Raw genomic sequence first — 14,892 nt, 5'->3', positions numbered from 1 at the left:
GATTTCTTTTGTAAATAGTTATTTAAATGGCAGTGTGTTGGGGGATATAAAAGGAAAACCTATAGCAAGAAGACCAATTTGGAGGCTATTGAAATATATACACATGAAATAGTTAAAATGTGATCTAAGGAAACATCAGTGGTAAAAGAGAAAACAGAATAAAGGACTTGGTGGAAATATGGCATGTTATGGGAATGCAGAATTCTGGATGAGTTGGTGAAAACTATACAGTAAATCCAAAGCAAAGAGAGATAAAGCTGTCAACAGAAGACCATCTATATGTTTATCAGGGATCTGAGATATTGGCAACATTAGAAACCCTAATAATACTGGTTTTAACCTAAGATATAGCTCTTCTGGTGACACTGAGTAATCAAATTCCCAACATATACATAGAGAGGTTTTGCACCTAACACCCGTGGTGGGGTGATAACTAAGTAGCAGAATGACCTGTAGATGGAGTTATTCTCTTACTCAATGGGGAAGTGTTGCTGAGGATGTGGTTATGCCTTTCAGAGGACAGGAACATGGAAAACACAAAGTATATTCTTAGTATATTAAAAAGATTAATTCTGTCATGATTCCTTATTATACAATTTTTTTGGAGTATATAGGAAGATCACAGAATACAGGGATAAGACATTTAAACCTTTAGCTAAGTTTCATCTAAAATGTTTCTAATACTGCCGTTGCTATCCTTTAGGGTTTCCAAGAAACATGAATTACAGCAGAAAACAACAGTTATTATTAGTGGTTTGCTTTGAGTCCTCTGGACAATAAGGAAACTGATTTTCTCTGCAGTCCTGGAGTCATAAGGAGTGGAAGCAGGTATAGGAATCTTGGCATCTCCCCAAACAAGCTCTCCAGAACCAATAATTGGGCTGCCTTTTGTTTGTAGGTGTGAGAAAATATGGACATTTGGGGGAATAGGAGCATAATCTTCCTACAGAGCTTTGTATAGAGGAACTGACTTACCTTAGTCCTCAAATGCAAGTCCTGAACAATAGTTTCCTGGTATTGGGAGAAAAGGAATGGCCCTAACCTGGAGTTTTATATGTCTCCCTGCTTCTGTAAATTTTTGAAAGAGTTTTACAGGGCAGTATAGGGAGATATTTAAATAAAATTCACTTGTCAGGAATAAAATGACCCTTTGAAGAAAAAATAAACAGGACTAGCTCTAAATAAGATTTTAGAGCACAGAAAAAAATGTTGGTTAATTAGAGTTAAAAGAAAATAGAGGAAGAAACTATAAGAAAGATGTTTGATATAATATTTCCTCAATTAAAGATAAACATTTTTAATCCATATAATGACATCATTGGAAAAAAATATATCATGATATTAACTCTACACATTTGTTGTAAGTTGTAAGTTGTAAGTTGAATTTAGACAGCAGAAACATTAAAATCTATCAGAATCAAGTAAATAAGGGAGTCTTTCTCCACCAGGGGTGATTATGAGCACCTCCTACTCAAGGGTTAATTTGACAAGGTCTGCTGATATTTTGATTGTCATGACTGAATTTCTCTAAATTCCATTTCATTATGGAGGATTGTCAGGAAAAGATTGTCTTCTGATTTGTGCTTAAATCCTTGGATAGTTGAACACATAAGACCATGAGGAATCATCATCTTTGCATGGGACCTCAGGCATTTAGTGTTGAAATGTCTGGAGTCTATTTCTTGGGTTGCAGATCTAGAGATGATCTTACCAAAAATGATCACCCAGTAAATATCTTCATTTGATGAAAACTAAAGGGATTCTTGGTATGTGGAATTTATAGCATTAAAATTAGGAAAGTACCTGGCTTTTGAGTTGGTGACTCAGATTCTGAGTTGTTCTGGGCACAGGGTTGCCAGATTTGCAAATAAAAATACAAGATGCCCATTTTAACTTGAACTTCCAATAAATAATGAAATCATTGAAAATGTGAGTATGTCTTAGAAAATATTTGGGATATACTGATATCAAAAAATTCATTATGTCTCTGAAATTCAAATTTAATTGGATGCCCTATATTTTATCTGACAACCTTATCTGAGCACTGATTTGAGAAATCTCATGATTCTTTCTGTATTAAGAATTCCCTTTTCATAAATGTGTTTACAGAGTGGTGAAAAAGTAAGATCTTATCCAGATTCTTACCAGGTAATACAGGTACAGAATGCATATTCTAAGTGTCTTGAAGGGAGAGAACATTGAGCAGTCTAGAAAAGTATTTTAACATCATGAAAAATTAATACTTTTTACCATACTTGATCCTGAGTGGGGACATTTCTCTAAATTCCATTTCATTATGGTAACGTTAACATAGCTCATTAGAACCTCTCTGTGGCTATGCTGTTTTGAAGCTTTTATGAACCCCAGAGAAGCCATTTTCTTTTAATTCAATCTAAAGGGTGGGACCTTTTGTTTGAATGCTTTCATGGAGATGTGGTCCACCCAACTGTAGGCAAGACCTTGTGATTACATCATTTCCATGGAGGTGGTGACCCTACCCATTCCAGGTTGTTCTCAATTAGATTACAGGAGTCCTGTAAGAGAACTCACAGAGAGAAGGAGCTCAGAGAAGCTGAGAGAGATAGCTTGTAGAGAAACTAAGAGCTGACACAGACCCAGATGCTTGGAGATGCTCGGGGATGCAGACAGAGGGATGTTTGAAGATGCTAAGCGAGAGACGAAGCCCAGAGTTTGCCCCAGAGAGGCTGAGAGTACCCTAGATGTTTAGAGAGAAATGCCCTGGGAGAACAAGCAAGGATGCACAGAGGCTGAGAGAAGCTAAGAGAGAAGACCAGAGGCATTTTGGAGAAAGCCATTTTGAAACCAGAACCTGGGGGCAAAGGACCAGCAGATGCCAGCCACATGTCTTCCCAGCTGGCAGAGGTATTCTAGATGCTATCAGCCTTTCTTCAGTGAAGGTATCCTCATGTTGATGTGTTAGTTTGGGTGCTTTTATGGTCTTAGACCTGTAAATCTGAAATTTAATAAATCCCCTTTTTAAATTCCAATGCATTTCTGTTATTTTGAATAATGGCAGCATTAGCAAACCAAAACAGTGAAACTAAACACTATCCTTGGACTAATTTCCATAGTTTTATAGTGTAAAGTTTGTCTAATAAATGGTCGAAATAGTTAGGAAAAGGAAACATTTGAAAATTTGATATTTATAACATGACAATGTTAATATCTCACTCTGTAATGAACCTGTCATAGAGAGATAGGTAGCAGGATATAAGTAGTAGTTGCAGGTTCATTTTCTAAAATCTTTCTACCTTTGGAATAGTCATGGCTTCCTTGGGCTTCTATTTTTTCACCTATAGAATAAGACAGTTTGATAGATATTCCTTTTTGAAAAACATAAATCAGTATCGACCTTGATGTCTGATTTACTTGACGAAAAGAATGATGAAGAAGTGTTCAACTGCCATTTAAAGTCTGGATTTAAATGACATAAAAAGGCTATTCTTTCTTTAAAATCACAATATATGCACATATCAATATTACATGAAATTAATTGTAATTACACAACTTACTCTAGATGCTACCACTTTTTGTCAGTTTGTGTAGGAAAGACATAAACAATTCTTTGATTTTCTTTCCAGAACTCACAAAGCTCAAAGAGATTGGAATGTCTTATAGGAAGATTTAATTACATGTTACCATCAAAATTGCTTGATTTAATAATTACTACATTTCAAATTTTTAAAATTACATTTCAGAGCATGGACAGAATTAAGTTTTACAATTCTTGAGAATGTGACATTAGTAATTCCATTTCTGAATTTTTGATATATTCTCTCTTGGATACTTAACACCCTATTAGGATTATAATAGAGGTCTATTTCATCTCACCTTAGATTCTACACAACGGACAGTTAACCATGCTTCATGGATCCATCAGTCTAGTTAATATTCTATCTTCAAGATGGATTTTAGGTTGCATCAATAGGAAACATGTTTCTGGCAGAGAGAAATATAATGCTGGGACCAAATTTGCCCTCTTGGGCTTCTCAAATTAAGCAAATTCCTCCATTCTTTGTACATCTGCCTAGCTACAGGGTTGCTTTCATAGAAACTGTGGAATGATTATGATAATCAAAATTAAACCCAAACTGCACACCTCCGTGTACTTTTACTCAGTCATCTCTCATTTATGGATTTCTGCTATTCCTCCATCACTGCTCCCAAGATGCTTGTGAACCTACTTATAGAAGACAAATTCATTTGCTTTAAAGGTTGTGCAGTACAATTCTTTTACTTTTATACATTTGTGGTGACTGAATCTTTTGTATCAGCTATTATGGCCTATGACTGCTTTGTGGCTATTTGAAACCCTCTGCTCTATACAATAGCCATGTCCCAGAAACTCTGTGCCATGCTGGTGGTTATTTCATTTGCATGGAGAGTAATGTGTTCCTTGATACTCACATGCACTGCTTTCAACTTCTGTTTTCATTGTTTCAACACAATCACTTCTGTGTGTTCTGCTCACTACTCTCTCTCAGCTGTTCTGATACTTATCTCAACCAGTTTCTGCTTTTCATCTTTGCCACTTAATTAGGTGAGCACATTATTCATCATTCTCACTTCTTACATATGCTTCATTCTAAAGATACATTCAGTCAGTGGGTGCCTGAAAGCCTTCTCCATCTGTGCCTCACATGTAACTGCCATCTCCATCTTCTACAGCAGAGTCCTCTGCATCTACTGTGTACTCCAAACTCTGCAGCTCAAAATGGTGTCTGTGTTTTACACAGAGGTGATCCCCATGATCAGTTCTCTTATCTACAGTCTGAGAAATAGGGATATCAATGATACAGTCAATAGAATAGTGCACAGATATTATTTTTTTTGTATTGTATACATGCATCAGCAAACTTTTTCTTCAGCTATTGCATAGCACCTCTGATTTCTAATGAACTCAGCATAAAGAATTCATTGAATGTTTCTTAGATCTTCAAAAAGAGAAAGCAGAGGAGGAGGGCCAAGATGGCAGCATAGATAGGAGTGGACTTTAGTTAGACCCCTGGAGCAACTAATAAACAACCAGAAACAACTAGTAAATAATCTGGAATAAGTGCTGGGGGACAACCATGACTGTCCACACATTGTACACCAATCTGGATTGGGTGGAATGGCTGAGATCACAGGAGAAAATATGTAAGTAAAAACTGCAGAATCATACTGGTAGGCCCTCCCCCATGGCAGGCTGAGCTGCAAAACCTCACTGTGGGGGAAACCAGCATTTCCAGAGCAAGCAAACATAGCTCAGCCCAGCTCCAACTGGGGTTTTAATTAACAAATGTGGACTGCTGAATACAAGCTGCAAACATAGACAAAACCTTAACAAGCAGATGATTTTAGTGGTGACTGACCTCAAAGAGACAGAAAATGGCTGTGTCAAAGGAAAGGGAGCCCAGAATCCCAGGTGCTATCTCTGGCCAAGGGAAAAACTGGGGGGGAGGGGAGAGGGGACATGGACTGGCTCTGAAAGGGGGCTTTATTTCCCTGTTTCTCTCTCTCAACCTGAGTGGCTTAGTGGAAAAAGCCTCAGCCATTTTCAGTTCACAGTGCTCTGATCCAGACAGGGGTGGAGATAACAGAGTCAGAGCGAAAAAGGAGCAATTCAAAAGTGGAAGATAACTTCCTAGGGGGTCTATCTACACTAACAGGAAGGAGGTGGGGCCCAGCTCTAGTGTTGGCCTTCCCTTCAGAACTCAGACCACAGAGCCTGGAGGAAAACAGCCAAAACAGAACCTAAAGGAACCACACCTCCTTACACCAGTTGGGAGCAACAGGCTGACAGGCACCACCTGTTAGGAAAAGCACAGTGGCTAGAGACCTCATAGGAAAGTATGTCAATCTTCTAATATACACCCTTAGGGAAATTTGAAACTTGAAATTTAATATAACTTGATCTGAACCCATTCTGGTCTGGGAAAATCTGATTGGGGTAATCAAGGAAACCAGATGCCTAGACAACAGAAAACTACAAATTATACTAGGAAAAACAAAGATATGGCCCAGTCAAAGGAACAAAAAATCAATTAAATAATTTCAAAGAAATATGCTAAATCAACTAAAAAATCAAATCAACAAGTTCAGGGAAGATATGGTGAAAGAGATGAAGGCTATAAAGAAAACACTTGGTGAACGTAAGGTAAAAATCAAAAGTTTGAAGAAACAATTGGCAGACTCCATGGAAATGAAAGGCACAACACAAGAGATGAAAAACACAATGGAGACATTCAACAGCAGATCTCAATAGGCAGAAAACATTCAGGAACTGGAGAACAAGACACCTGAAATCCTACACACAAAAGAATAGATATGGAAAAGATTGGAAGAATATGAACAATGTCTTAGGGAATTAAATGACAACATGAAGTACATGAATGTTTATGTCATGGGTGTCCAAGGAGGAGAAGAGAAGGGAAAAGAGGCAGAAGCAATAATAGAGGAAATAATCAATGAAAATTTCCCATCTCATGTGAGAGACATAAAATTACAGATCCAAGAAGTGCAGCATACCCCAAACAGAATAGATCTTAATAGACATATGACAAAACACTTAACAATCAATTATCAAATGTCAAAGACAAAGAGAGAATCCTGAAAGTAGCAAGAGAAAAGTGATCCATCACATACAAAGGAAGCTCAATAAGACTGTGTACAGATTTTTCAGTAGAAACCATGGAGGCAAGAAGGAAGTAGATAATGAAAGAGAAAAATAACTAACCAAGGATCCTTTATCTGGCAAAACTGTCCTTCAAATATGAGCAAGAGTTTAAAATATTGACAAACAGACAATGAGAGAGTTTGTGAACAAGATACCTGCTCTACAGGAAATACTAAAGGGAGCACTACAGACAGGTAAAGACAGAATTGAGTTTTGGAACACAATTTTGTGTGATGGTAGCACAACAAGTAAGTACACTGAACAAAGTTGAGTGTGAATATGGTTGAAAGAGGAAGGTTAGGAGCATATGAGACACCAGAAGGAAAGAGGAAAGATAAAGACTGGGACAGTGTAACTCAGTGAAACTTAGAGTGGTCAACAATTGTGGTATAATGTACAAATATATGTTTACATGGAGGAGAACAAATGAATGTCAACCTTGCAAGGTATTAAAAATGGGGTGGTATTGGGGAAAAATACAATCAATGTAAACTAGAGACTATAGTCAGCATTGTTTCATTGTATTATGCTTCCTTTGATGTAACAAAGGCAATATACCAAAGCTAAATGCCTAAAACAGGGGGACATAAGGGAGGGGTATGGGACTCTAGGTATTGCTGTTTTTGTCTGACTCTTATTCTACTTTAGTTTAATTCTATCTTTCCTTTTGTTACTTTTTAGCTGTCATTTTTTGTCTTTCTTTTTCTCTTGTCTCTCTACCTACTTTGACTCATCCTCCTTCTTTGTGGAAGAAATGGAGATATCCTTATATAGACAGTGGTGATGGTGGTGAATGCATAAACACATGATTATACAGGGAACCATCAACTGTTTACTTAGGACAGAATGTATGGTTGGCAACAAAATCATTTTAAAAAGAAAACAAAAAACGGGTTGATGAAGAAAACTTGAGGGCACTATATTGAGTGAAATAAGTCAGACACATAAGGACAAATACTGTATGGTCTCACTGATATGAACTAATTATAATATGTATACTCATAGATATGAAATATAAGTTACCTGGATATAGAATGAGGCTAAAGAATGGGGAGTGGCTGCTTAGTATGATCAGAATGTTTAACTAGTTTGAACTTAAATATTTGGAAATGGGAAGAAGTGGTGTCACATTATTGTAAGAACAGCTAACACTGCTGAATGGTGTGTGAATGTGGTGGAAAGGGGAAGCTTAGAGTCATGTATGTCACCAGAAGGAAAGTTAAAAGTTAAAATATGGGAATGTATAAAACAGTGATTTTTGTGGTGTACAATGTCTGTGATTAGCGGTACAAATATTATAAATCTCTCTCATGAACTAGAACAAATGTATGGCACTATAACTAGAGTTAATAATAGAGGGATATATACAGAAAAAAATATACCTATTGCAAGCTATGTTCTACCATTAGTAGTATTTTAACATTTTTTCATCAACATCAACAAATGTACTATACCAATACTATCAGTCAATAATGGAGTGGGGAGTCTTTATTTCTTTCATGAAGTAATGAAAATGTTCTAAATATTGAAAAAAATTAGTTGTGGTGATAGTTGCATTGCTGTATGATGGTACTGTGGGCAATTGATTGTGCACTTTGGATCTTTGGATGATTGTATGGTATGTGAACAATCTCAATCAAATTAAATTTATAAAATAAGAGAAAGTATTTTACAATGGAAAGAACATGTTTTAGATGAAAAGGATTATACTTGTCTGTGCTTGTATAAGCCAGACAAAATTGTTTGACCCTGGCCTCAGGTTTTATATACAACACTGAGATGTGACTTTATAAGGTGGCTGTTGCACAAAAGAAAATATAGACACTATATGTTATATTGTATATTTTCAATAAATTCTAGTTCTCTCATCCTTTCTTTTCTTGTACCTGGAAGGTTGTAGGTGCTACTAAACAACCAAATTACTATTGTAACAATAGTAAAATATGCCATGACAGTTAAGAGGGTTCTCACCCTCAAGTCCCTAAAACTCCATTTGCATTTGTGTGGCAAGTATAAATGTAACTCTTCTAAAGGGTATAATATAGTGAATATCATAACAGAGTTGGTGGAGAGAAAGTTTAAATCCACATGTGATACAGAAGGAATTGCTTCATAATTGACATACCTTCTTTACTGGGCCTGCAAGAATAGGCTAGATGCTAAGAGAAACAGAAGAGTGAGAAGGAAGTTTAATGCAGGGCAAAGAGCTTGCCCAACATTCAGGAGGTGAGATTGTTTAATTAAGACAGTGATTGACAAATATTTTTGAGCTACTATTTTATGCCTTATACATACAAAGTATCTTGATAGGTGCTTGAAGGAATGTAAATATGAATTAGATGTAGCTACCATTCTAAGTTATTTCAGTAAAGAGTTCCAGTGTGGAAGACACCAGCATATAAAAGAGGTTTAGAAATAATAGATTGCTCCTTAGAATGTTGGGAACAAAAACAGAGATGATATGTTCACACCCTGTGTTTTATGCTTCTTTTCCATGACCTAACAATCAATATAAATATGTATTAATTCACTATGGTGGTTTTAGCAAGAACATAGCCTCAGTCTTCCTCTTAATCAGCTGAAAGTTGACATCATAAGTATTAATAGCTAATTGCCCTCTTTGGATTTCAGTGTTGTTTTAAATGAACTCTAAAGTCCAAATACAGTAAATATTTATTATGAGGCCCTCATAGACCTAGATATCTAATTTTATAATATCAGATTTTATAAGATCAGGTTTATCTTTTCATATAATCTTTCCAAATTATTTCTTTGAAACAATATATAATTGTGCTCATTTTTCATTTTATCCTTATAAAAACAGTCATTTTTCCAATATGTTTTTTACCTAGTTTGAAATTTCATTAAGAAAGGAAGATATTTAACTTACTTGAGCCAATAATGAAAAGTAGCAGAAGACTTGTATTAATCTTGATTGGGTCAATAGGAAACACATCTATTTCTCCTCTAAATTGGCAAACATGGTTACATTTTTGTGAAAATCATATTAATCAGTATTCTGAGGAAATGGAGATCCCTATGGTTTTAATGCTCTGTGTTTTAAAATTAGTAGGTGATATACTAAAGACAGTAATTTGGGGCTTCAACCACACATGCAAAGATACTTTTTGAACATTTGTCCATTTTCTAACTTTATTTTCAAATTACCCATGCTAGTTCCCATAACTGCCATGTAGCACATGACTTATATCAATATTTTTTCATTATAAGCTCAAACAGAAAAAGAAAAGCCTATAGCATCCAGTATATACCATAGCTATCTGATATCCATCATGATTCATTTGAAATACATGGATCATCATATTATATCTCACATCTTTTTGTACCTAAACTTGTATTTACATTACACTTACTACCCAGAACTCTATACCTTATTAATCATACTGGCATATTCCTTTGCATATAATCTTTCCAAGATGTATAAATTTCCTTTTTTTCTTATTTCCTTTTGTTTCTTACGATAATAAATCTCAACTATCATTTCAACTATCATTACTATACTACTATTCAAAAACTTAACTGTATTACAAGTTTTGGTTAAATTTTCAAAGAAACTAAAAATGTCATTGGAAATGCATCTCTTAGTGATATTAATGGGGCAGTTTGATTTTTCTCTTTGTTTCAAGTAGTCATGTTATCCATGGGTGAATTTCTTTTTACTAGAATAATACAAATTTCAGCTTCCTTAAATTTGATGCATTAAAACAAAGTTTTGAATAGAATTATGTTGCCATTTTTAACAGCTGTTGCTCAATTTTTTTATCATGATCCACATATATGTCAAAATTTTCATAGTCATTTGCCATCATTGAATATTTCAATAATTAATTAAATATAACTATGTCCTTTATCCTTATTTTGTTGAAGGAAAATCTGACAATCTCCTAAACTTCCAGTGGAATTTTTGTGCAGAAATTTAGAACCTTTCCCTATCTTGGTTTCTGAGAATTTTATATAAAAAGGGCTTTAGTATGATTTATTAAGTGATATTTTAAAATCTTGTTAAAATTTCATTTACTTGAATCTTCTTTTAAAAATATAATCAGACTTCTGCCTTCAATTTAGGAGGCAGAAATCTAGAAAGAGATTTACTCCCTCTCTTAGAACACATAAGCTAGATATTTTGCAAAGTCCCAAATCTTCAGGGACCTATCAGACAACTGAGGACACTGGGCCAACATCCAGCTCAAGAATTGAGTAACAAGTAATAGTATGTACTTCTAAGAGAGTGAGAAGAATCTGGAAAAATATCCTCTCTGAGGTGCAGGCACAAATGGAAGAACTAAAGCCTAGGGTGGACCAGACATTTTGAATCTTTAAACAACTGGAGAGTATCTTGGAAGCACAACTCCCAATTTAGTGACATACTTTGACCTAAAATTGATATATATGAGAACAAAAAAGGCAAAAAACCTGACCATGAATGTAAGTCACCTTGATTAAACAATTCAAAAGTAAAGAAAGGCTCAGGCACAACAATTTTCCAAGTTATCCATTCCTTTGTTTTGTTCCATATGTTTTTATACATGGGGGTTATCAGTACATGTAGGTTGGTTAAAACCTTCACTTTTTTGTAAGTTGCAAAAGAGACAGTGGGTAGGAGAACAAGAATATCTCAACATTGAATGCATGCTCTTTGCAGATCAATTTTAGGAACACATTATATGATAGTTTGGGGTATGAAAATTGCTTTACTTGAAACTACCTTTTGTTCCTGTACACCTTGAAAAGACTTTGTGTATACCCAAAGATGCAGAGGCATAAACTGGAACACTGTGACCCAGATTGTCATAATAAAGAAGAGCACACCTAGAATATGATGTGGTCTCATTTAATGGCTAATAACATTGGCCATCCATTAAGGAAAATGCAGCCCTAACACTGGCTACAGGTCATATGAGTGGGAAAACCAGAAAGCAGCATGATGCTTTGACTTTGACTTTAGCCAAGTTACAACTGCCCATGCCTCAGTCTTCTCTGATAGGTGGAAAAACAAAGATCTGATATCTTGTTCAGATACACTGATAATTAGCTACTGAATCTTGTATAATATTTAGGGTCTGTTGGTGAGTTTTTAAGAAGAATAAAAGAGTGAATATTTGTCTAGCACATAAAAAGTGCTCAGTTGTGTAATCCATTAAAATAATTTTCTGCCAGGAGGCTCATTGTCTTTCTGGTATTTGAAGAAATTCTGCTGTGGCTTTAGACATTATGGCCTGCAGGAAGATAGGAGATTTTATAATACTATGAGAAGGGGAAAGTAGAATGATAATATGAACTGTGGCTCATGTTTACAATACTGGAATGTACAGTTTCATAATGCACCAAGAAATTTGGAAGGAGGTATGTGTGGCTTTAAATAATTTTTCCCATTTAGGATTAAAATTTTTTCCTGAAGCTATGCCATAGAGATTAATTGTTTGAACCTTGTACCCTCTATAGAGTTATTTTTATTTTAAATTTTTAACTTTTTTTATTCCATAGAGAATAATAATTGTTTAGGGAGTTTAAGATATGTAGTTCCCAGGAGCTTAATTAAGGTATAAAATCCTAGCTCCTTTCTGTACATATTCTGACATCTTCAAGACAGGGAGGATACGTGTGTCCATCAGGTTTGTTAGCTGGAACTAGGCTCAATTAAATTGAAAATGGAAATGGATATATTTTCTAAGCAAAAATTATTTTAAAAGTATGTCTAAATCAACTCTTCTAGTTAAAAAATTTTTAACAGAACTCATATTCTGGTGCACTTATGGCATGAAATACTTCTTTTGGCATTAAGAGATGGTCGATGGGAAATTAGCACAATTTCATCAGTGCACCAACCATTGGCTAACATCTATTAGTGTGCAAAAGAACACAGACTAAACAAAATGGTATATCTTCCTTATTTTTCCCTCTTTACTCCTCTTTCTTCCTTCTGTCACACCATTTTCCTTCATATACTTTAGAAAAATGACCATGGGGATGCTCCTTGTTTGTCACCTTAATTCTGAAGGTTGGATTAATGTGCCCATAAACTGGTCATGGGGAGTCATGGACATGAAAACTATCTCTGTGTGAGAAAGGAAATATATCCTTTTGAACTTTCTATTGTGTTTACCACAATCTAATTTCCTACTATTGGCCTAGAAAATAGGAAGAATAGTTTTCAAGTTCATATTTGGACTTTCTCTGGGGCAGGCAAATAATTCACATATTTTTGATTAAGTAGAGGAGAATCCCTAACTACTGGATCACTCTGTGTTCAATTTCTTTAAATTTAGTCCAATATATGGAAAAAAAATTCCAGGTTGCATGGTTTCTAGTCTATCCTCCCTTCATTCACTTTTCATTGCACATGTGAAGTCACGTATGTACTCCTACATCTATGATCTCACATTCTCCAACAATGGGATTTCAGAGAACCTAACCTGGGTAAATTTATGTTACTGATAGAATGAACTAAAAAAAGTGCACATTATATATTATCTCAATAGCCCTGATTGAACAGAGCTTATAAAAGTTTTCAGAGAACAGGTGTGTTAATTTTCATGGGGTGGTAACATATCATCTGATCTATTTCAAGTCCAACAAACCAACTAACGAAAATAACTTCTCAATTCTATTGTGGTAATAAGTGTGGAGCCCCATGTGAAGTTTCTCTTGATTCTAAAATTAGTTTTGATCAGTGAGCTCCACTAAGGTATTTCACAACTGGAATAAATTGAAAATTGTGGGTTTTTTAATTAATTAATAAGAAAAGTGTTTGTTATCAATATTCTATTTCTCTGAAGTTAATGTAAAACAATTTTCCCTCTGTTAGTCTGTTCCTAGGAGGTAGACAAAAATATTGTATTTCCCTGAAATGCAATCTAGTGGCAAATGGAGAAGGAAAACTGCAGCACTGTGTCAGAGTTCATCCTCCTGGGATTATCAGACCTCCCTGAGCTGAGTGTCATCTTCTTCCTGGTGTTTCTTCTCATCTATGGAGTCACAGTGATGGGCAACCTGGGCATGTTCACAGTGATCCAGATCAGCTCTCAGCTTCACACCCCCATGTACTTTTTCCTTAGCCACTTGTCCCTTGTGGATTTCTGCTACTCCACCATAATTGTGCCTAAGATGCTGGCCAATACCTTAAGCAAGGACAAAACTATTTCCTTCCTGGGATGTATAGTACAATTGTATTTGTTTTGTACTTATGCAATCACAGAGGACTTCCTATTGGCTATGATGGCCTATGACCGCTTTGTGGCCATCTGTAATCCACTACTCTACATGATTATCATGTCCCAGAAGCTCTGTATGGGGCTGGTATCTGCCTGCTATCTCTGTGGAGCAGTGTGTTCTCTGATTCATATTTTCTTAGCTCTTGATACCCCATCCTATAGATCAAAGGTGATTAACCACTTCTTCTGTGATTTACCCCCTCTCTTATCTCTTGCTTGCTCTGATGTGTCTATGAATGAACTGCTATTATTTATTGTGGCCACTTCCAATGAGATCATCATCATCACGATTATCCTCACCTCCTATATTTTTATTCTCATCACCATCCTGAGGATTCACTCTGCAGAAGGAAGGCGCAAAGCCTTTTCCACCTGTGCTTCTCATTTCACAGCCATCATTATCTTTCATGGAACAATCCTTTTCATTTATTGCAGACCCAGTTCTGACTATAGTATGGAAACTGATAAAGTGGCCACGGTGTTCTATACTGTAGTGATTCCCATGCTGAACCCCTTGATCTATAGCCTGAGGAACAAGGATGTGAAGGCAGCCCTCAGGAAAATGGTGGGATTCAAATTACTTTCTGGAGGGCTAATTTCTTAGTTGTACTTATGGTTTCAAAAGGAAGCTTCAGTGAGGAGCTTGTGTCTTAGTGAATGTGGATAAAATGGCAAAGAGGGAAGAGCATTAAAATCCAGGGGACTATGCATCTTTTGATTTCTGCTTGTCTTTGAGCTTTATCTAAAAATCCCCTTTATTGGTCAGAATATAGTAAAATGTGTCTGCCACCTTTGTTTCTCTTCACCCATCCATAACTGTTTTGAGTGATTTTGCAGAAAGTAATGTTTTGCTTCAGGGTTTTGGTTCCAGGTAACACCAACATATCTCTAACGAACATACAGAAAGAGACATTTCTTTCCATCGCCCTTAATTTATCTGACTTCTTGTATTGAACTAATGGCATTTTTCTTTCAGGGAGT

At 35.7% G+C, this 14,892-nt stretch overlaps 1 protein-coding gene and 1 pseudogene across 1 annotated transcript; both read left to right on the top strand.

The window, feature by feature from the left end:
• The first annotated feature begins 4,057 nt into the window (after positions 1 to 4,057).
• Positions 4,058 to 12,202, top strand: LOC119536820 (annotated as a pseudogene).
• A 1,362-nt stretch (positions 12,203 to 13,564) lies between these two features.
• Positions 13,565 to 14,515, top strand: LOC119536190 (olfactory receptor 5L2-like). Its single transcript, XM_037838894.1, has one exon. It carries the CDS (start codon positions 13,565 to 13,567, stop codon positions 14,513 to 14,515), a length of 951 nt encoding a protein of 316 aa, XP_037694822.1.
• The last annotated feature ends 377 nt before the right edge of the window (positions 14,516 to 14,892 follow it).

This window comes from Choloepus didactylus, chromosome 6 (genome assembly GCF_015220235.1).
Source record: "Choloepus didactylus isolate mChoDid1 chromosome 6, mChoDid1.pri, whole genome shotgun sequence".
Taxonomy (NCBI): domain Eukaryota; kingdom Metazoa; phylum Chordata; class Mammalia; order Pilosa; family Megalonychidae; genus Choloepus; species Choloepus didactylus.
Note: the sequence above shows the minus strand (reverse complement) of the source record. Positions and strands in the feature narration are given on the sequence as shown.

Coding starts and splice junctions, on each gene's coding strand:
- LOC119536190 (XM_037838894.1), top strand. CDS start 13,565: ATGGAGAAGGAAAACTGCAGCACTGTGTCAGAGTTCATCCTCCTGGGA.